General features: G+C 35.0%; 1 protein-coding gene across 3 annotated transcripts in view; it reads left to right on the top strand.

Annotated features, from left to right (window-relative positions):
• The window catches only part of Ap3b1 (adaptor related protein complex 3 subunit beta 1), a 248,121-nt gene that overhangs the window by 92,831 nt on the left and 131,115 nt on the right, over positions 1-24,175 (top strand). For all 3 annotated transcript variants that reach the window (XM_026393221.2, XM_026393223.2, XM_026393222.2), the window contains exons 8-12: positions 5,986-6,141; positions 10,770-10,867; positions 11,085-11,139; positions 11,221-11,292; positions 15,141-15,203. In XM_026393221.2, coding sequence (XP_026249006.2) covers positions 5,986-6,141; positions 10,770-10,867; positions 11,085-11,139; positions 11,221-11,292; positions 15,141-15,203 — 444 coding nt within the window. The remainder of the gene's footprint in view (positions 1-5,985; positions 6,142-10,769; positions 10,868-11,084; positions 11,140-11,220; positions 11,293-15,140; positions 15,204-24,175) is intronic.

Below are 24,175 nucleotides of genomic sequence, written 5' to 3'. Positions count from 1 at the left end.
CCAGATTCATTTTTTTACACGTGGGTATCCAATTGTCCCAGCAATATTTGTTTAAAAGATTTATCTTTTTCTTCATTGTGTTATCTTGGCTCTTTTTGTGAATGTAGTTGACTATTTGTAGCAATCTATTTCTGGGCTTTCTATTCTGTTCTACTGATATTTTTATGTATTCCTCTAATAATATCACAATGTCTTGATTGCTGGAGTTTTATAATAAGAATTTGAAGTTAATCTCTTGTGTTTTCAATTCTAGAAAAATTTAAACACACAACAGTAAGGCTAATGATGTAATGAATGCCTGTACACATATCATGTGGGTACATAGTGTATCAATTCATGGCTGCTTTTGTTTCAACTTAACCTCCACAACACTCCCAGATTTCATATAAAATTCTAGATAAATAATTTCATCTATATCTATTTGAGATTGTATTTCTAAAATCATCTTTACAGAAACCAGAGTTTTTTCTGTGAGTTGGTTCTTATTTTCCACATGGAAGAATTTAAAGCAGGTTTTTTCCTAATCCAGCTTGATGGGTATTTTTAAGATATATGGAAAAATTATAGTCTGTTGTACATAATCTACTTTCATTTCATAATGTATTTTTTAATATTTATTTTTTAGTTATAGGTGGACACAATATATTTATTTCTGGTGAGTGCTTTACCTCTGAGCCACAACCTCAGCCCTTCATAATGTATTTTAAAACAGAAAAATAAACTGCTGATTTATAAATGGAACATTTTATACTGATTTTATTAAGCAGTTTTATTGCATCCATTTTGGGGATTTGTTTTCTTATTATAAATGGAACTCCTTATCTAGTCATTCAATACATAATACATTGGGAGACACTTTTAATTCTGTATAGGCTGTTAGAGATGCACATCACCTTGGAGTATGGAAGTGATGCTGCCATAGAACCGCATTCCAGACCTTCAATACTTATTCATGTGTTATCATAGTTATTATTTAAAATTCTTTTGTAGGGAAGATTTATCCTTTCTCACCCATTTGCTTGATAGTCAAGTCACTTGTTTATATCAGTATGAACTTATAGATAACTTTTATTTGAGGTTATGATTAATATTATTGTTATTTACTTTTATTGCTCAAAGATTTCAGCTTTGCCTTTGGAAGTGTTTTTGTTTATTAAAATACTTGATAAGCTAGGTTAATTCTGATTGCCTTAGCTCTAGAACCAATTTTTCAAAGTATAAAAGATAGGATTTATGGTTTATTGGTAATGTTTTCTGTATCAATCAGATTTCAATCAAATGGTTCTAGTCCTGGAATAGAAATGTCAGTATTACATGGGAGGAAAGCTGGCATTACTGAGTGATTGTATAGTTTAGAAAAATTGCCACATTATAAAAAAACTATAATATTAATTAAATGTTATGATTAATACCATAATTAATCATGAAATAATATTATTTATTAATTAATAATTAAAATATTTTAATTATTACCAGCTAGCAATTTCATGTGGGATAATGCCTTATTTTATTAGGACCAATAGAAATAACAAATGCAATAATTGACCCTTTTTTTGATTTTATTTTATTTATTCTAATTTGTTAAAATGACAGCAGAATGCAATTCAGTTCATATTACGCAAATAGAGCACAATTTTTCATGTCTCTGGTTGAACACAAAGTAGAGTCACAGCATTCGTGTTTTCATACATGTACTTAAGGTAATGATGTTCATCTCATTCCACCATCTTTTCTAGGCCCCTGCCCACTCCTTTCCCATCCCCTTTGCCTTATCTAAAGTTTATCTATTCCTCCCATGTTCCCCCACATCCCCACTATGAATCAGCATCCTTATGTCCCAGAAGACATTCAGCATTTGTTTTTTGGGGATTTGCTTACTTCACTTAGCATGATATTCTCTAACTCCATCCATTTACCTGCAAATACTATAATTTTATTCTCTTTTAATGCTGAGTAATATTCCATTGTGTCTATATACCACATTTTTCTTTATCCATTCATGTAATGGAAGACATCTAGGTTGGATCCACAGTTTAGCTATTGTGAATTGTGCTGCTGTAAACATTGATGTGGTTGTGTCCCTGTAGTATGCTGTTTTTAAGTCCTTTGGGTATAAACCAAGAAGTGGGATAGCTGGGATGAATGGTGATTTCATTCCCAGTATTCCAAAGAATCTCCATACTGCTTTCCATATGGGCTGCACCTATTTGCAGTTCCATCAGCAATGAGGAGTGTGCCTTTTCCCCCACATCCTCATTAACACTTATTGTTGTTTGTCTTCATAATAGTTGCCACTCTGACTGGAAAGAGATGAAATCTTAGAGTAGTTTTGATTTGCATTTCTCTAATTGCTAGAGATGTTGAACATTTTTCATATATTTGTTGATTGATTGTATATCATTTTCTGAGAAGTGTCTCTTCAGTTCCTTGGCTCATTTATTTACTGAGTTATTTGTTTTTTTTTTTTTTGGAGTTAAGATTTTTGAGTTCTTTATATATCCTAGAGATTAGTGCTCTCTCTGATGTGCATATGGTAAAATTTGCTCCCATTCTGTAGGGTCTCTATTCACTTCACTCATTGTTTCTTTTGCTGAGAAGAAGCTTTTGAGTTTGAATCCATCCCATTTATTGATTCTTGGTTTTAATTCTTGTGCTATAGGAGTCTTATTAAGGAAGTTGGGGCCTAATCTGTCATGATGGAGATTTTGGCCTACTTTTTCTTCTGTTAGGCACCAGGTAATTGGCCCTTTTTTAACCTTTCAAGTGCTAATATTTCTAAAACACATTTCTCTTTTCCTATCCCTTGACAATGGAAATATAATTTAATCTTTATTTCTTTTTTAAGTTTTGCCCTTTATTATCTATGTGCCAAGAATCTAAACTATCAACGTGTTTAAAATAATATGTATAAAGTACTCTGGAAAAGGGATTAATTCATAGAACAATGTATAAAAGTTTTATAATAGCTATGTATCAGGAGCCTTTATACTTAGTTCTAAATTCATAGATATGTAATTGAGACTGTTTAATATCAATCTCTACATAAGAAATATAAAGTATACAATAAGTTCTAAAGATTAAACAGTTCTACTAAAACTAGAATTTCTGAAATATTACTTTCAAATATACATTAGGGATATATTGAAATTGGTTCATCTCTCTTTTATGTTTATGAAATATGGTTAACATATGAAGTAGAGTCAATGGAAACTTCTGCCTATGGCTTCAAAGTCTGTAAAACTCGTTTGTTTTTACTTTTAAGCAGACTAATCATTTTTCATAATATATCATTTACCTTACTTGCTTAACCAGCACCACTTTTTCTATTTCTGATTAAGGGGAAAGTAAAATTTATTCCATCATATATATACTATATTAATTGAGAGTGATTTTTTAAAAACACTATCCAAAGTTCTTCAAGGTATAAACTTTGGGTTTTCCACTTAATGTATTTAAATGTCCAGTCTATTTTCTCTAAGAGTTCAGAAATCTTCTGATTAAGTCAGAAGTATTCCATAGGTAGAATCAGTCAAGTTGAAATTTTAAAAAGATTGCCAAATTTAATTAACTCTATAATCACTTGCTGGAGTTATAGCCCTTCATATAAAAATGATATACGAATTGATACAAACTATTCTGTAAAAATTGTACTGGGTTGAATTTCCTGCCCAAAGTTGAATCTTATCACTTAATTCCTTGAACATATTAACTATAGTCTATCATAGTTCAGGCTAGTATAACAAAAGTATCCTGAACTGGGATTTAAACAACAAATATTATTTCAGTTGTGTAGATTGGAATCTAATATCCAGGTGCTGACAGCTGTGATGTCTGATAAGGGACTGCTTTTTGATTCAGAGGTGGCCATCTTCTAGCTTTGTTCTCACATGGTGGAAAGAGGGTGAGAGCTCTCTGGGGTTGATTTTGAGGGGGTACTAATCCTCCCCAAAGTCCTATCTTATAATACCATCACACTGGGAATTAGGGTTTCAATATATGAATTTCAGGTGGTCACAAGAATTCAGTTTATAACATAGTCCATTTTAGAAATTCCCCTGATTATCCTCTTCTAGATTCTTTGTATGTTTTTATTCTCTTTGTTTCTCTTGGTTTATATTCATTTAATTAACTTTTTTCTTACAATATAAACAACAATAAGTGTTAATGAGGATGTGGGGGAAAAGGCACACTCCTCATTGCTGATGGAACTGCAAATAGGTGCAGCCAATATGGAAAGCAGTATGGAGATTCTTTGGAATACTGGGAATGAAATCACCATTCATCCCAGCTATCCCACTTCTTGGTTTATACCCAAAGGACTTAAAAACAGCATACTACAGGGACACAACCACATCAATGTTTACAGCAGCACAATTCACAATAGCTAAACTGTGGATCCAACCTAGATGTCTTCCATTACATGAATGGATAAAGAAAAATGTGGTAGATAGATACAATGGAATATTACTCAGTATTAAAAGAGAATAAAATCATGGCATTTGCAGGTAAATGGATGAAGCTGGAGAATATAATGCTAAGTGAAATTAGCTAATCCCCGAAAACCAAATGCCTAATGATTTCTCTGATTTAAGGATGCTGATCCATAATATGCTGTGTGTGGGGGGATGGGAGGATTAAATGAACTCTACATAGGGCAAAGGGGAAAAGGGGAGGGAGGAAAAGAGAGGGGATATAGGGGTAGGAAAGACCATGGAATGTGATGATCATCATTACCCTAAGTATATGTAAGAAGACACGAAGGCTGTGACTCTACTTTGTGTTCAACCAGAGATATGAAAAATTGTGTTCTATATGTGTAATATGAATTGTAATGCATTCTGTTGTCATATATAACAAATCAAAATTTTTAAAAAAAGAAATATATACAGAAAAATACATGCATTAGAAGCAAAACAGAAATCAGCATTATACTTCAGAAGACCCCTCTTGCCTTCACTTAATATCTTGCTTTTCCTCCAAAATGGAAACAGTATTCTGACCCTTAATGATACCACTGTTTCCTTCTTGATAAATGATTGAACTACTTTGAAGTTTTAGATGATGGATTTTGGTCTGCTAATGTCATGGTGCTAGGTAAGGGAATCTGCAATCCTCGGTTGTAGACTGAGCTGATGATTCAAAGCTGATCTTCAGTCTGAACAACTCTGCTCCTTACGATGTAGACTCTTTAACTTTTAAACCAAAGACTAGGAGAGTTAGTAAAATTGTCCTTTTGGTGAATCTGAAGCTGCAGTTTTTTATTTCTGTATTTTTTTTGTGTCTGCTGAAAGCTCTGCTCAGGTTTTAGGTCACTCATCTTTCTCTTATGTAACTAACACATGCTTTTTAGAGGAAAGCAATTTCCAAGGCCCGTTGTGTGTGTGGATTTATAAGTTCTGTGTTGCTTTTTTTTTTTTTGGGGGGGGGGAAGAAGGTGTACTTAATAATCTAAAACAAAAGCCTAGAATCAACTCCTATGGGTATTCATAAATCTCTAAGACTTTTTTATGACAACTCAGGAACCCACTTAATCACTAGTTCTTACCTGTTAAGCTTTATTATTGTTTCTTTTATGTTACTAATCAAAAAATGCTCCTCTTTTTTCTGACTCTTTGATCTAGTTACAGAGTGACTAACAATTTATGGAAATGGTTTTTGGTTTCAGTTATTCTCATGTTATAAGTCTTTTTAAAATCTAATGGTCCATTGTTCCCTTTGAGCTATATGGGAATTTCTATGGGAATTTAATATTCAAAGATTTGCTCTGTATACAATAAAAGCATTTTAGCACAAAATGGCAGTTAATGTGTTATAAAACATATGAGAAAAAACAAAGCATTTATTCCATATAGGTTGTATAATACTTTTAAATTACCCCCATAGTAAAATGTTATTATGAAAAAAAAAATAAAGTTTTCTTTGAATGTAATACTTAGGCTGTTCAAAGTCTGAACTAATCTTAGGATTGGATATTTTTCCTTGTAGGATGACGGTCTAGAAGACAATGAAAAGAATTTTTATGAATCTGATGATGAACTGAAGGAAAAGACTGAAGACAGGAAGAAGCCATATTCTATGGATCCAGACCATAGACTCTTAATTAGAAATACAAAGCCTTTACTTCAGAGCAGGAATGCAGCGGTATGTTAAAACCCGTATAAGAAATAATTTACAGGTTTTTTTAAAAATAGTGATTAGGGGCTGGGGATGTGGCTCAATCGGTAGCGCGCTCGCCTGGCATGCGTGCGGCCCAGGTTCGATCCTCAACACCACATACCAACAAAGATGTTGTGTCTGCCAAAAACTAAAAAATAAATAAATAAATATTAAAAATAAAATAGTGATTAAAAGCATGTAAATTCAGTAATCACATCTGAGCATGCTAATAGAACATTTATTATTTATTTATTTACAAGCCCAGCACACATAATGGATAGTTGGAAATATAGCATGGCATATGAGGTACAGATTAGAGACCTAATTTCTGAGAGGTACTACCTCACCATATTTCAGCCTTCACTGTTTCCAGGTATGCAAAATTAGGTTTGGATGAGAATACCTAGTTTCATTGTTGTTGACCTAATGGACTTCATTACTTTTTTTTGGTTTTGTGAATTGTCTTTTCCTAAGACATGAGCTCAAGCTGCTTCTCTATTGATTAGATTATATATTTCCTTATACAAGGAGTATGTATATTTCTCATTCTCTCATGCCTGGGAGTAGTAGATCTAATGTTAGTCCCTAATGTTTGTATCTACCTGGAAGAAAACTTAAAACACAAAGTATAACAGAAATTATCCCTCACACCTAGTAAACTTAAATTGGTAGTGATAAAATTAAAAATCACCTTTATTTGGGTTTTAAGGGCTTTTTTGTTTGACACCTTTTGATTTTAAATAATGTTTTATATTTTAGAAGAATACTTGTATACAATAGAAAATTAGAAGGCATAGACTAGAAAAACTAACAAATAAAGAAAAGACAAAGAAAAGCATTTGGTGCATTTTCTCCAGAATCTTTTTGTCTTCATAAATATACATGTATTTACATATATGGGTATGTGTATTTTTTTAAATTAACCAAGATAAAAATCACATTGTACACAGTTTTGTTTATTTGTTTATTTTTTTAAGCAGTACTGGAGGTTGAACTACTGAGATGCTTCCCAAACTCTATTTATTGTTTTTTAATTTTTGTTGTATTTTTAATTTTCTAATTAGTTATATAAGACAGCAGAATGCAATACAATTCATACTACACAAATAGAGCACAATTTTTCATGTTTTTGTACACAAAGTAGAGTCACACCATTCGTGTTTTCATACATGTACTTAGGGTAATGATGTTCATCTTATTCCACCATCTTTTCTAGCCCCGTGCCCCCTCCTTGCCCCTGCCTCACCTTTGCCCTATCCAAAGTTCATCTTGTCCTCCCACTTTGCTCCCCATCCCCATTATGAATCTGCCTTCTGTGTCAGAGAAAACATTAGGCATTTGTTTTGGGGGATTGGCTTATTTCACTTAACATTATATTCTCCAACTCCATCTATTTACCTGCAAATGACATGTAATATTCCATTGTATATACATACCACATTTTTTTAATCTATTCATCTACTGAGGGGCATCTAGGTTGGTTCCACAGTTTAGCTATTGTGAATTGTGCTGCTATAAACATTGTTGTGGTTGTGTCCCAGTAGTAAGCTGTTTTTAAGTCCTTTGGGTATAAACCAAGGAGTGGGATAGCTGGGTCAAATGGTGGTTTCATTTCCCAGGAATCTTCATACTGCTTTCCAGATTGGTTGATTTTGAGACAATGTCTTGCTAAATTGTCTAGGTTGGCCCGGAATTTGACATCTTCCTGCCTCAGCCTCATGACTTAATGTGATTACAGGCATGCTCCACTGTATCTGGTTGTACACAGTATTTTTTAATTTTCTTCTTTTCTAGCCAGTCTTTATTACCTTTCTATTTCAATGAAATTTCATTACAATTCATGCTGGTTGATTCTAAATTATCCTTTAAAATCAACTGAGCTATATCCCCAGGTCACTAAATAAATAATAAATAAATAAAGCACAAAATAATAACTTGAATCTGTTAAGATGGGGTATGAAAGAAAAAAGTGAAATGAAACAATAAAAGAAGCAATCAGAAAAACCCAGAAGGACACTGCAAGACTTTAGAGGCTTTAAAAGATAGAACAATTAGATACAAGATCTGATTGTTTATCGAAACCATCAGATTTAAATGAGATTTTATAATTGAAATACTTACTGATATTCTTATGGTAAACATGTAGAGTTAGTTTGCACTTTTTGTCCTCATATTTTTTGAGTTCCCTGATTATTTGATGATGTGTCATCAATAGAGAGACAGTTTCTTTTTCCCCCCAGTATATTTTGGTACCTTGTTTTTTGATGCTGCTAAATGTAAGTCAAGGCTAATTTTTTAAAAGAATTGTAAGTAGAGTTTTTAAAAAGCTTATTCTCTAGTTTGCAGAGACTTTGAGAATTTGTTCCAGTAAACTTAGTCAGTGCTGTATAGATTGAAGATAGATACAGGAAGCAGAATATTAGGAGACTATTCTAATAGTCTAAGTAAAATGATAGCAGCACGAATAGTTATGAATAGGAAAGTGAGCCAGGTGTTGTGGCGCTTGCCTCTAATCCCAGTGATTTAGGAGGCCGAGGCAAGAGGATTGCAAATTCAAGGCCAGTCTCTGCAACTTAGCAAGAATAAAATAAATAAAAATCAAAAAGGAAAGAGGATGTAACTCAATACTGAAGTTCCCCTGGGTTCAATTTTCAGTACAAAAAAAAAAAAAAAAAGGGCATAGCAAAGTGCTTATAGCATGTACTTTATTAAGAGTATTCATAATGTGACTGGAAAATGTAGAAGGCCTGTATGGTTATTTTAGTCCTTCTAGAATTTGGGGCTTTCTTCTAGATGTTTTACAAATTAGCCTGTACATTTTAAATCCTGACTATTGAATCTTTAAGCTTGGATTTATAAATACTGAGGAAATCCTTTAGGATTTGGGCACAGTCTACCCAATATATGAGAACAGATAATATATCAAAGGAAATCTCAACATATGAAGAATGTACAGTTTACATTCTTGCCAGTAGGATTAGACTTGTAATAGAAAAGACCTTAATATTTGTCTGTAAAAAATATTAAAATTAAGCTTCAGCTTTTTTTTTCGGTAATGTACTAATACTAGCCAACTGTATGTTTTAGTATTTTTAAAAAATGACTATCACCTTGTAAATTAGATCTATCATTAATTGACATTTTCACATAATATTTTAAATTCAGGAGAGTTTATGCTGTAGTTAAATTATCTTTATAAATTACAAGTGAAGAAATTAAATATTTTTATATTTCTAAAGTTCCCAGCTAATGTCTGAAAGCTACTTCACTCTTGTAAGAAAGTATTTTAGGGGTGGGATTGAACTCTTCTCTAGCATATATGAGGCACTGGGTTCATCCTTAGCCACACAAATTTAAACAAGTAAAATAAAGGCATTCTGTCCATTTAAAACCATAAAAAATTTTTAAATATTTTAAAAGTGCTAAACAAAAATAAATTTTAGGACCCTATAAACTGCATTTGTCTTAAATTTTTTTTTATTTGTTCTTTTTTGATATACATGTATTTTGACATATTTATACAGACATAGAATATAACATATTCTAATTAAGATTCCATTCTTACAATTGTACATGATGTGAAGTTTCTCTAATGGTGTATTCATATGTGAACACAGGAAAGTTATATCCAATTCTTTCTACTGTCTTTTAGAAACTGCATTTTAAAAAAAAATAGTTGAAAGTGTTTTTTAGTTTTCAAAGAAACTTTTTACCTCAAGCACCTTCATGTGCTGTATACTATTTAGGAATACATAAAACTCCTGCCACATGTTTATCAGGTCTTTATGGACCTAGTAAAAGTGAAGTAGTATTAATTCCTTTTTTATAACTTATATATTTTTTGTTTTTTATTTCACCTATTTTTTACTGTTATCCTAAAAAATCTGGTTTCATTTACAAAATCATGCTTACAATTCTGTAACGATTTCTAGTCTTAGCAGCAGCAGCAGCAGCAGCAGCAGCAGCAGCAGTACTAGGAGGAGCATGGAGCTTTGTTTTCTGCTGGCTGTCACACCTTGGGCAGTTCATTTAACATCTGTTTTCTTTTCTGAAGATAAATTAGTTTCCTGGTGTTGCTATCCAAATTGCCACAACCTGAGTGGATTAAAACAACAGAAATTTAATCTCTTACGTTTCAGGAAGCCAGAAGTTCAAAATCAAGATAGAAATAGGACTAGTATCTCTTAGAGGCGCCGAGGGAGAAACTGCTTCTTTCCTATTCTCTAGGTGGTTTCTGCAACTTTGGCATTCCCAGCCTTGTAGAGAAGCTTCCCTCTAATCTCCGCATCTTCTTTACCTTGCCTTTTTCTCTGTCTTGTAAGAACACTTGCATTGGATTCAGGGCCTATGCCAATCCAGCCAATCTCAGTCTTTACTGACATCTGCTAAGACTCCACTTCCCAACAGGATCACTTTTAGAGGGTAGACATGAATTATTGTGGGGCAGCGGGGGAGGAGGGAAGCTTCTCTAACTCATTGCAGAATTACACATTTCATTTTACTTCACTGGGATTTTAAAGGAGTTTAAAGGAAATAATGTATAAGAAGGTATTTGGAATTATAGAGTGCTCAAATGTTCAAAGTTCCTGTTATTTTCATGTTTTATTTCGTAGGTGGTTATGGCAGTTGCTCAGTTGTATTGGCACATATCACCAAAATCAGAAGCTGGCATTATTTCTAAATCACTAGTGCGCTTACTTCGTAGCAATAGGTAGGTCATGATTTTATATTGGTTTTATTCTTCCTTATGATGTGTCACATTTAATTTTTAGAACTTTATAGGAAAAATTCATATTAAATAAAGCTTAAATATGTAAGATTTAGTAGAAACTTTGAATATTATATTTAGGAATTTCATTTATTATGAAGTTACTGCTCAATCTTTTTCATTATCATACTGTTTACTTAAAATCTCTTTTAACTTCTAGGGAGGTGCAGTATATTGTCCTACAAAATATAGCAACTATGTCAATTCAGAGAAAGGTATGTGTATTGTGAATATACAATTTAAGAGGCAAATTCATGCATCATATATGTATTTACATGCTTCTTTTTTCAATTTAGGGTATGTTTGAACCATACCTGAAGAGTTTCTATGTTAGGTCAACTGATCCAACTATGATCAAGACACTGAAGGTGTGTATGCTTTTAATTTTCAGATACTCTTAACACTGTATACTTTGAAGAGATATTTCTGTAACTTCTAGCATATGCAAAATGGAGTTCAATGTAGATACATTCAAGGATTTTTTTACATATTCCAGTCTCTATTATTACATTGCTAGTTACTGTGCTACATAAAAAATATAAAGTTAAGGGGCTAGGGTCGTAACTCGGTGGTAGAGTGCTTGCCTAGCATGCGTGAGGCTCTGGGTTTGATGCTCAGCAGTACTTAAAAAATAAATAAAACTAAAGTTATTGTGTCCATCTACAACAGAAAAAAAATTAAAAAATATATAAAGTTAAGACAGTGCTACCTACCTGTACCTTGAATAACTCACCGATTATTGAAAGAGTAAATAAATAATTTTTGTACTGTGTATGTTAAATGATAGATTGGATTGAGTGCTGTTATAAATGCAATGATGAGGCTAATTTTCTGGGAGAATTGAGAAAGGTGAAATTTGGATGAACTTTTTTGAACTTTCTGTTACTGTTGCTAGGTGGATTGGTAGGTTGAAGTTGGGATTAGACAAATAACAGTTTGCTAACTTGAGATTATGAAACAGTATTTTCAGGGAATGATAATTATAATCTAGATTACCTTAAATATAAAGCTGTAGTGATTAAACCCTTTGGCATTTAGACAGAAAAGTAAACAGAATAGACTAGAAAACCTGGGAACATAGTTATGCATATGAAACATTTCCACATTTTTAAAAATTTATTTTCTTTTCTTTTAATTTGTCTTAATTAGTTACACATGACACTACAATGATTTTGACATATACATTTGAATCAGATGGGATATAATTTCTCATTTTTCTCATTTTTCTCAGTGTACAGGTTATAGAATTACATTGGTCATGTAGTCATGTTATATACCCACAGCAATAATAATGTCTATTTTATTCTGCTCTCCTTCCATCCACGTATGTTGTATTGTATAAAAGACATTACAAACCAATCAGGAAAGGATGAGCTATTATTAAATACTGAAGTGGAAATTATTCACATGAAAACTGAGTTTAATGATAAGAAAATTTAGGACACAAATTAAAGGATACTTTACCAAAAACTGGTTTATAATTATGAAAAGTTTTGAGGTTATGAAAGTTGAACGACTAAAGAACTGACTGAAGGAGACAACTAAATACTGTATGTGGAATTGAATTGGATCCTTTCATTATACATTATTAGACAGTGAAATGCATAATTTACAATTATAGTATATAAATTGAAATCTTCAATTTGTAGACATTAATTTTAATTTCCTGATTTTCTTGATTTTTTGTGGTCTGCAGAAACTGTCCATGTTTATCAGAAATACATATAGAAGTATTTGGGTACAATATAACAACATATTAGCAACTCTAGTCTCAAGTGGTTTAGAGAAAAAACAGTTCTTTGTATTATACATGTAGCTTTTTCATAGATTGTTTTCACAGATTGTCTCAGATTGGTTTTTTAAAGTTGTCTGAAAAGTTAAAATATTCTCATTAAAATTAAATGAATAGTCAAATTATAACCTGTAGAAAATATTCCAAATATATAATAGAGAAATCAATAGCTTGTACGCAGACTATGTAAAGAACATTTTCGACATTCTGTTCCTTTTATATATATATATTTTTATTGGTTGTTCAAAACATTACAAAGCTCATGATATATCATCTTTCATACATTTGACTCAATTGGGTTATGAACTCCCATTTTTACCCCAGATACAGATTGCAGAATCACATCGGTTACACACTCACAGTTTTACATAATGGCATATTAGTGACTGTTGTATTCTGCTGCCTTTCCTATCCCCTGCTATCCCCCCTCCCCTCCCCTCCCATCTTCCCTCTCTACCTCATCTGCTGTTGTTCAATTCTCTCCCTTGTTTTCCCCCCCTTTCCCCTCACATCCTCTTCTATGTAATTTTGTGTAACATTGAGGGTCTCCTTCCATTTCCATATGTTTTCCCTTCTCTCTCCCTTTCTCTCCCCCCACTCGTCTCTGTTTAATGTTAATCTTTTCCTCATGCTCTTTCTCCCTGTTCTGTTCTTAGTTGCTCTCTTTATATCAAAGAAGACATTTGGCATTTGTTTTTTAAGGATTGGCTAGCTTTGCTTAGCATAATCTGCTCTAATGCCATCCATTTCCCTGCAAATTCTATGATTTTGTCATTTTTTAGTGCTGCGTAGTACTCCATTTTGTATAGATGCCACATTTTTTTTTTATCCATTCATCTATTGAAGGGCATCTAGGTTGGTTCCACAGTCTAGCTATTGTGAATTGTGCCGCTATGATCATTGATGTGGCAGTATCCCTATAGTACGCTCTTTTAAGATCCTCAGGGAATAGTCCGAGGAGGGCGTTAGCTGGGTCAAATGGTGGATCCATTCCCAGCTTTCCCAGGTATCTCCATACTGCTTTCCAAATTGGCCTTACCAATTTGCAGTCCCACCAGCAGTGTACAAGTGTACCCTTTTCCCCACATCCTCGCCAACACTTATTGTTGTTTGACTTCATAATGGCTGCCAATCTTATTGGAGTGAGATGGTATCTTAAGGTGGTTTTGATTTGCATTTCTCTGACTGCTAGAGATGGTGAGCATTTTTCATGTACTTGTTGATTGATTGTATGTCCTCCTCTGTGAAGTGTCTGGTCAGGTCGTTGGCCCATTTGTTGATTGGGTTATTTGTTATCTTATTGTTTAATTTTTTGAGTTCTTTGTATATTCTGGATATTAGGGCTCTATCTGAAGTGTGAGGGGTAAAAATTTGTTCCCAGGATATAGGCTCTCTATTCACCTCTCTTATTGTTTCTCTTGCTGAGAAAAAACTTTTCAGTTTAATGTGCCTTTTAATTAGAGTATTTAAATCATTTCCTTTTTTTTTTTAAGAGAGAGAAAAGAGAGAGAGAGAATGTTTTTTGTAGATAGACACAACACAATGCCTTCTTTTTTTTTTAATGTGGTTCTGAGAACCGAACCCGTGTCCCGCCTGTGCTAGGCGAGCGCTGTACCGCTGAGCCACAATCCCAGCCCCAAATCATTTACTTTTAATATAATTCTTGTTCTGAATGTGTTTATGTCTACATCTTTTGTTTTCTGTTTGTCTCGTGTATTCTGTTCTTTTTTTGTGCCTTTCTTCAGATTAATTTATTTTTATGAGAAAAACCAAATATTTTTAGTGAGCCCATTTGAGATGAACTTGTAGCTTCACATTTATATCTGTAAACCCAGATAATTAAAGGATCTAAGTCTTTGGGATGGTAGGAGATAGGAGTGTGAAACAAGAGAATTATTATTTTTTTTTATTAGAAAACAGAAATATTACATAAATGTTGTTTCCTAACTTCATTAGTGAAAACAAAAGTCAAACTTGCTTAAATTGTTTAGTTTAATTAGATTTAAATTGTAAAGTTAAGATAAGCAGTGAAGATGTAGGCTTCTGCTTTTCTTAATTATTTTTTTGAGAACTATGTAATTATCTAGTCTTCAATTTGTAGACATAAGGAAATAGACTTAAGTTCACTTGAAGAATATAATGCCTTATCACATTTGTGACAATGTGAGTTTTATTTAAAAAATAGAAATTAACTTTGAATTAAATGCCTAGTCTTGGGCTGGGATTGTGGCTTAGAGGTAGAATGCTCGCCTAGCATGTGTGAGGCACTGGTTCAATCCTCAACACTACATAAAATAAAATAAAGATATTGTGTCTACCTGTAACTAAAAAATAAATGTTTTTAAAAGGATAAATGCCTAGCCTCTATTAATTCATCTATTTATTTGTGTTTTAAGATGCTTCTTTTCTCTTTTTCTACTGTAGCTTGAAATTTTGACAAACTTAGCAAATGAAGCCAACATATCAACTCTTTTACGAGAATTTCAGGTTTGTATACAATACTAATAATAAGATAATGTTTAAAATATGTTCACTTGGGACTGGGGTTGTGGCTCAGTGGTAGAATGCTTACCAGCAAGCATGAGGCACTGGGTTCAATCCTTAGCACCACATAAATATGTAAAATAAAGATATTGTGTCCACCTAAAACTTAAGAATAAATATTTATAAAAAAAATAAAATATATTCACTCTTACATCTTTCTCAGTCTTGTAATTGTATAATAAAATAGTGATTTGGGACAAGATTAACAACTATGAAACTGACAAATTTTCAAGAATAAATATAGTTTAATTTTAAAAAGAATGGTATTTTATTTCATTTGATATTCTTAAAAATTGAAAGATATTAGCTTTTAACTCTTTGTTCAAAATTTTGTTTCTGGTAAGGATTCTATCTATCTACACTATCATTATATCTGTTGACACTATCATCATAAATAAGCCTTTCTTTACTCTCCGTGCATGAAATTTTGATTGTCCCTATTTGTTTGACCTTTGACTTTTTAGGAAACTCTTAGCTCATGTGGAACACAAAAATATTTTGGTTTATACTTGTTCTACCATGATTTTTTAAATTGTTGTTTTTATATTGATTTTTTTTTATTGTTGGTCGTTCAAAACATTACATAGTGCTTAATACATCATATTTCACAGTTTGATTCAAGTGGGTTATGAACTCCCAATTTTACCCCATATAAAGATTGCTGTATCACATCAGTTACCCTTCCATTGATTGACATATTGCCTTTCCAGTGTCTGATGTATTCTGTTGTCTGTCTTATTCTCTACTATCCCCCCTCCCCTCCCCTCCCCTCCCCTCCCCTCCCCTTTTCTCTCTCTACCCCTTCTACTGTAAATCATTTCTTCCATTTGTATTATCCTGTCTTACCCCTCCTTTCCTCTTATATGTCATTTTGTATAACCCTGAGGATCGCCTTCCATTTCCATGCGATTTCCCTTCTCACTTCCTTTCCCTCCCACCTCTCACCCCTGTTAATGTAAATCTTCTTCTCAAGCTCTTCCTCCCTACCCTGTCCTTGTTTCCTCCCCTTATATCAAAGGAGTCATTTGGTATTTGTTTTTTAAAGATTGACTAGCTTCACTTAGCATAATCTGCTCTAGTGCCATCCATTTCCCTCCAAATTCTATGATTTTGTCATTTTTTAATGCAGAGTAATACTCCATTGTGTATAGATGCCACATTTTTTTTATCCATTCATCTATTGAAGGGCATCTAGGCTGATTCCACAATCTTGCTATCGTGAATTGTGCTGCTATGAACATCGATGTAGCAGTGTCCCTGTAGCATGCTCTTGTTAGGTCTTTAGGGAATAGACCGAGAAGGGGAATAGCTGGGTCAAATGGTGGTTCCATTCCCAGCTTTCCAAGAAATCTCCATACTGCTTTCCAAATTGGCTGCACCAATTTGCAGTCCCACCAGCAATGAACAAGAGTGCCCTTTTCCCCGCATCCTCTCCAGCACTTATTGTTGTTTGACTTCCTAATGGCTGCCAATCTTACTGGAGTGAGATGGTATCTTAGGGTAGTTTTGATTTGCATTTCTCTGACTGCTAGCGATGGTGAGCATTTTTTCATGTACTTATTGATTGATTGTATGTCCTCCTCTGAGAAGTGTCTGTTCAGGTCCTTTGCCCATTTATTGATTGGGTTATTTGTTATCTTATTGTCTAATTTTTTGAGTTCTTTATATATTCTGGTTATTAGGGCTCTATCTGAAGTGTGTGGAGTAAAGATTTGTTCCCAGGATGTAGGCTCCCTGCTTATCTCTCTTATTGTTTCTTTTGCTGAGAAAAAACTTTTTAGTTTGAGTAAGTCCCATTTGTTGATTCTAGTTGTTAACTCTTGCGCTATGGGTGTCCTATTGAGGAATTTGGAGCCTGATCCCACAGTATGTAGATCATAACCAACTTTTTCTTCTATCAGATGCCGTGTCTCTGATTTAATATCAAGCTCCTTGATCCATTTTGAGTTAACTTTTGTGCATGGCGAGAGATAGGGATTCAGATTCATTTTGGTGCAAATGGATTTCCAGTTTTCCCAGCACCATTTGTTGAAGATGCTATCCTTCCTCCTTTGCATGTTTTTAGCCCCTTTATCAAATATAAGATAGTTGTAGTTTTGTGGATTGGTTACTGTGTCCTCTATTCTGTACCATTGGTCCACCCGCCTGTTTTGGTACCAGTACCATGCTGTTTTTGTTACTATTGCTCTGTAGTATAGTTTGAAGTCTGGTATCGCTATACCGCCTGATTCACACTTCCTGCTTAGTATTGTTTTTGCTATTCTGGGTCTTTTATTATTCCATATGAATTTCATGATTCTTTTATCTATTTCTACAAGAAATGCTGTTGGGATTTTGATTGGCATTGCATTGAACTTATAGAGAACTTTTGGTAATATCGCCATTTTGATGATGTTAGTTCTGCCTATCCATGAGCAGGGTATATTTTTCCATCTTCTAAGGTCTTCTTCTATATCTTTCTTTAGGGTTTTGTAATTTTCATTGTATAAATCTTTCACCTCTTTTGTTAGGTTGATTCCCAAGTATTTTATTTTTTGGGGGGATATTGTGAATGGAGTAGTTGTCCTCATTTCTGTTTCTGAGGATTTGTTGCTGATATACTGGAATGCCTTTGATTTATGCGTGTTGATCTTATATCCTGCCACTTTGCTGAATTCATTTATTAGCTCTAATAGCTTCTTTGTGGACCCTTTTGGGTCTGCTAGGTATAGAATCATATCATCTGCAAATAGTGATAATTTAAGTTTTTCTTTTCCTATTTTTATGCCTTTAATTTCTTTCGTCTGTCTAATTGCTCTGGCCAGTGTTTCGAGGACTATGTTGAACAGAAGTGGTGAGAGAGGGCATCCCTGTCTTGTACCAGATCTTAGAGGGAATGCCTTCAATTTTTCTCCATTCAGAATGATGCTGGCCTGTGGCTTATCATAGATTGCTTTTACAATGTTGAGGTATGATCCAGTTATCCCTAATTTTTCTAGAGTTTTGAACATAAAGGGATGCTGTACTTTGTCGAATGCTTTTTCTGCATCTATCGAGATGATCATATGGTTCTTATTTTTAAGTCTATTGATGTGGTGAATAACATTTATTGATTTCCGTATATTGAACCAGCCTTGCATCCCAGGGATGAATCCTACTTGATCATGGTGTATAATTTTTTTGATATATATTTGAATCCAATTCGCCAGAATTTTATTGAGGATTTTTGCGTCAAGGTTCATTAGAGATATTGGTCTGTAGTTTTCTTTCTTTGAAGTGTCTTTGTCTGGTTTCGGAATCAGGGTGATGTTGGCCTCGTAGAATGAATTTGGAAGTTCTCCCTCTTTTTCTATTTCCTGAAATAGCTTGAAAAGTATTGGTGTTAGTTCCTCTTTAAAGGTTTTGTAAAACTCTGCTGTATACCCATCCGGTCCTGGGCTTTTCTTAGTTGGTAATCTTTTGATGGTTTCTTCTATTTCTTCTATTGTTATTGGTCTGTTTAGGTTGTCTATATCCTCCTGACTCAATCTGGGCAGATCATAAGACTTAAGGAATTTATCTATGCCTTCACTATCTTCTATTTTATTGGAGTATAAGGATTCAAAATAATTTCTGATTATCTTCTGTATTTCTGAAGTGTCTGTTGTGATATTGCCTTTTTCATCCCGTATGCTAGTAATTTGGGTTCTCTCTCTTCTTCTCTTCGTTAGCATGGCTAAGGGTCTGTCAATTTTATTTATTTTTTCAAAGAACCAACTTTTAGTTTTGTCAATTTTTTCAATTGTTTCTTTTGTTTCAATTTCATTAATTTCAGCTCTGATTTTAATTATTTCTTGCCTTCTACTTCTTTTGCTGTTGTTTTGCTCTTCTTTTTCTAGGCTTTTGAGATGAAGTATGAGATCATTTATTTGTTGGTTTTTTCTTTTTTTGAGGAATGAACTCCAAGCAATGAATTTTCCTCTTAGAACTGCTTTCAGTGTGTCCCATAGATTCCGATATGTTGTGTCTGTGTTTTCATTTAACTCTAGGAAGTTTTTAATTTCCTCCTTGATGTCTTCTAAAACCCATTGATCATTCAGCAACCTATTGTTCATTCTCCAAGTGATGCTTGATTTTTCCTTCCTTCTTTTATCATTGATTTTCAGTTTCATTCCATTATGATCAGATAAGATGCATGGTATTATCTCTACCCCTTTATATTGTCTAAGAGTTGCCCTGTGACATAATATATGGTCTATTTTTGAGAAGGTTCCATGTGCTGCTGAGAAAAAAGTGTAACTACTTGATGTTGGGTGGTATACTCTATATATGTCAATTAAGTCTAGGTTGTTAATTGTGTTGTTGAGTTCTATAGTTTCCTTATTTAACTTTTGTTTGGTAGATCTGTCGAGTGGTGAGAGAGGTGAGTTGAAGTCTCCCATAATTATTGTATGGTGGTCTATTAGACTCTTGAACTTGAGAAGAGTTTGCTTGATGAACACAGCTGCACCATTATTTGGGGCATATATATTTATGATTGTTATGTCTTGTTGGTGTATGGTTCCCTTGAGCAGTATGAAGTGTCCTTCTTTATCCCTTTTGATTAACTTTGGCTTGAAATCTATTTTATTAGATATGAATATGGACACTCCTGCTTGTTTCCGCAGTCCATATGAGTGGTATGATTTTTCCCAACCTTTCACCTTCAGTCTATGAATATCTTTTCCTATCAGATGCGTCTCCTGTAGGCAGCATATTGTTGGGTCTTGTTTTGTGATCCATTCTACTAGCCTGTGTCTCTTAATTGGTGAGTTTAAGCCATTAACATTTAGGGTTATTATTGAGATATGGTTTGTTCTTCTAGCCATATTTGTTTACTAATGTTACTAAACCTGATTTGTTATCCTCTTTGACTACTTTCCCCCCTTTACTGTCCTACCTCCCATAGTTGGTTTTCAATGTTATTTTCCATTTCCTCTTCCTGTAATGTTTTGCCAAGGATTCTTTGAAGAGATGGTTTTCTAGCTGCGAATTCTTTTAACTTTTGTTTATCGTGGAAGGTTTTAATTTCATCTTCTATCCTGAAGCTTAATTTCGCCGGATACACGATTCTTGGTTGGAACCCATTTTCTTTCAGTGTTTGAAATATGTTATTCCAGGATCTTCTAGCTTTCAGAGTCTGTGTTGAGAGATCAGCTGTTATCCTGATTGGTTTACCCCTAAATGTAATCTGCTTTCTTTCTCTTGCAGCTTTTAAAATTTTCTCCTTATTCTGTATGTTGGACATCTTCATTATAATGTGTCTAGGTGTGGATCTCTTATGATTTTGCACATTCGGCGTCCTGTAGGCTTCTAGGATTTGGGATTCTGTCTCATTCTTCAAGTCTGGGAAGTTTTCTCGTATTATTTCACTGAATAGGCTGTTTATTCCTTTGGAATGGAGCTCTGTGCCTTCCTGTATCCCAATGACTCTTAAGTTTGGTCTTTTGATATTATCCCATAGCTCTTGAATGTTCTGCTCATGGTTTCTTAGTAGACTTGCTGAGCTATCTATGTTCTTTTCAAGTTGAAATATTCTGTCTTCATTGTCTGATGTTCTATCTTCTAAGTGATCAACTCTGCTGGTAGTATTCTCAATTGAGTTTTTAAGTTGGTTTATTGTTTCCTGCATCTCTAGTATTTCTATTTGTTTGTTTTTTATTACCTCTATCTCCCTGTGAAATTGATCTTTTACTTCCTGGATTTGTTTGTCAATGTGATCTTTCATTATCTGATTTTGCTGTCTCATGTCTTCTTTGAGACTCCAGATCATCTGAAGCATGTATATCCTGACCTCTCTATCTGACATTCCATCTGTTGCACCTATTACCTCTTCTAAAGTTGAGTTGACCTGCATTGCCTGTGATCCTTTCTTTCCTTGTCTTTTCATACTGCTGGCGTTTCTTTCTGCTTGGTGAAACTGTTGTGTTTTGAAATTTTCTCTCTATTTATTTATATTGCTCTTGTATAGTTGAAAAATCACCCTTGCAGGGCAGGTAGTGGCTGTGATCCTCCTCCAATTGGTGTGATCCGTGTACCACGCTGGCAGGCCCTAGGTCTGCTCTGCTGGTCGGTCAAAGGTCTGCCTACCCAGCAGGCACGAGGGGCACCTCTGTCACTCCGCAGGTTGCTGGGCCTAACCTCCTGATGGGTCGAAGGTTCGCCTAGCTTGCAGGCACTGGGGGAGGGGTCGGTTCCGCCCCTCAGCAAGCCACCGGCCCTGTCCTACTTGTGGGTCCTGTCCGCGTTCCCTGCAGACACGTGTAGCTGTTCTGTCACTCGGCAGGTTGCTGGACCTGACCCGCCCATGGGTTGCAGGTTTGCCTAGCTTGCAGGCACTGGGGAGGAGAGATATTAGAAGGGGAGGGAAGAAGTCACTAAAGAGAATGAGTGTAGGCAGGTATAATTCAAGGAAGGGAGAATAGGAAAATTGAAAAGAAGTGAGAAGACAAAAGAAAAAAAAAAGTGAAAAGAAAGAAAGAAGAAATGAAAAAAATAAAAATTTAAAACCAAAAAAAAGAAAAAATTTTATAATGATAGTAAAAAAATGGAAATTAAAGTTTAAAAAATAATAGTAATACTAATAAAATAAAAAGAATTAAAAAAAATTGAAACCATTAATAAGAACGTTAAAGAACAACAACTACATCAACAAGAAAAAGTGAAAATAAAATAAAAAAAAATTTAAAAATACTAATAATAATCATTAAAAATAATAATAATACATGCAGTCATATAGCTCGATTAACTTCTCTTCCAGTTGGTGGAGCTATGCCCACTGGGCCAGGCTTTTCTTCTTGATAGGTGGGAACCAATCACTGTGCCTCAGCTCTTCTTCCCAGACTGTGCGGGTCTCCAATCCTGAGTGCCTAGGGCCTTCTCTTGTGGTTCCTCAAGCCAGGCCCCGCTCACCTGTGACACTCACCACAATACTGACTACACGCCAGGTCTGCTGCTCCTGGGAGCCCTGTTTTCATGGGTGCCTGGGCACACCCTTTCAGTTTGCCTCCCTCAGACCCTAAGTTTGTAGGGCTTGGGGCTGAGGGCCCCCAGCGAATTTGTTTGCCCTCAGGTAGCAGCAACTCCCCTGATAGCTGGTGCAAGGGACCTGTTGTCAGCACTGGTGATCGCGATAGCTGGGAGTTCTGCGCCGCTAGTCCTGAGTCACTCCTGATTCCCTGGGTCTGGCTGTGGTGCTCAGTTGGCTTTTACCTCTTTGAGTTCAGGCGGGCCGACTAGTTATTTCAGTGGGATCATTAGTGCTGAGTCACATAAAGCAGGCGAACCGGAGCTAGAATGCAGCCAATTCGGGCTCGGTGCGTTCTGAGAAGGCTAGACTGTTCGCCCGGGTTCCACTTCAGCTCAACCGTGCCTAGTGGTCCTGAGCGAACAGTATTTTGACAGTTTACTTCTCCCTATGCCCGTGCAGCTGAAGGGGTTAGAGACTTGATCTCTCCGCGTCCGCCGCCATGTTGGATCATTTAGATTTTAAATTGTCACTCATCTTATCAGCTGTTCCATTTTACTCGGCAGCTCACTCTCGCGGTTAAGAGTCTGTTCTAAGGTGCTCCGCGGAAAGCGGTGTCGGCAGCCGCGGTGGCGGCGGCAGCGGCCAAGCTGTGGCCTTCGGGACCCCCGTGGAGGGGGTGCGGGCTGGGGGAGGGGAGGCAGCGCCTCGGGGCCCGCGCGGGCCGGGTACTGGGCACGCGAGAGAGCGGGTGGGGTGGGGGAAAGAGATTGAGATCTAGATTTAGGGAGTGAGCGTGGGAGGAGAGATGGCGGGGGAGAAGCGAAGCGGAGAGGCGGAGAGGGGAGTGAGAAGGGGCCCAGGGAGCCGGGCAGCTCGGGGGCTGCAGCCTTACTGCTCGCGCTGAAGTCGTGGCGGATTCACTCCATCTAGGCCCTTTTCTTGACACGGTGCTGAATCCTTGTGGACAGATCTCCTTTAATGATCTTTACTTCTTCTTTTAAGAAGCAGCAACATATGCTGCGGTGGCGGTGGCGCGGAGCACAGAGCAGCTCACTCACTCCCCGCCGCCATCTTCTCTCACCTCAGTAGCTATTCTATATTGATTTTTTAATTGCATTTTTAAACTATTTGTACTGATAGAAGAGATGATTCCTACCCAAATTTCTCTAAAAAGTATTATTCAGTAATTATTTCATGGACATTATACCTTTTATGATAGAAGGGTCAGATCTAAAACCTCAGCAGTGGAACACAGCAATACAAAGCCTTGTATCATTGTTGTGAGTTTTATATCCCCTCAGCAGTTTCTTCACAATGAAAAACTACATTCTACCCACTAACGAGTTCTTAAAAAAAAAATCAAACCTCAACTTTTTAAATTTAACTTATTTTGTTGATATACTCATCCTTAAGACTATATTAATTTTTTTTATGTGTTCACTATATTTATTTATAGCTATGTGATTTTATACTGTTTTCAGGAGTAGGAGAATTTTTTGAGATGTCTGTGGGTGTTCTAAACTGGATTACTATACTTTTTGTGCTGTATATTTTTTCTAGAAAAATTCCCGATAAAATTGGGATGTTTTATAGGCCCATTTATATTCACATGCCTGAAAATATAATATTTCAATTTTTTGTCCAGTTTTCTTGTAGCTGTAGGTCATTGCTTGAATTTGATTATTTTTATCATCAGTGTAAGTTTATTACATTTATTTTATTTTTAATGTTTCTTTTTAACTATACATAATATTAGGATTCTTCCTAACCTAATTTAAAACGCATGGAATATAATTTGCTCTAATTCAGTCCCCAGTATTTCCCCTTTCCCACCTTGCCTCCCTCCCCTGTTCCCTTCCCTCTATTTTACTGATCTTTCTGCTATTTACTTTTTTAAAAAAGTTTAAACTTTTTTTTAGTTAGTGTCTTGTGTCATTCTTATAATTTT

Source organism: Urocitellus parryii, chromosome 1, assembly GCF_045843805.1.
Source record: "Urocitellus parryii isolate mUroPar1 chromosome 1, mUroPar1.hap1, whole genome shotgun sequence".
Taxonomy (NCBI): domain Eukaryota; kingdom Metazoa; phylum Chordata; class Mammalia; order Rodentia; family Sciuridae; genus Urocitellus; species Urocitellus parryii.
The sequence above is the reverse complement of the archived record's forward strand: the minus strand, read 5'-3'. Positions and strand labels throughout refer to the sequence as shown.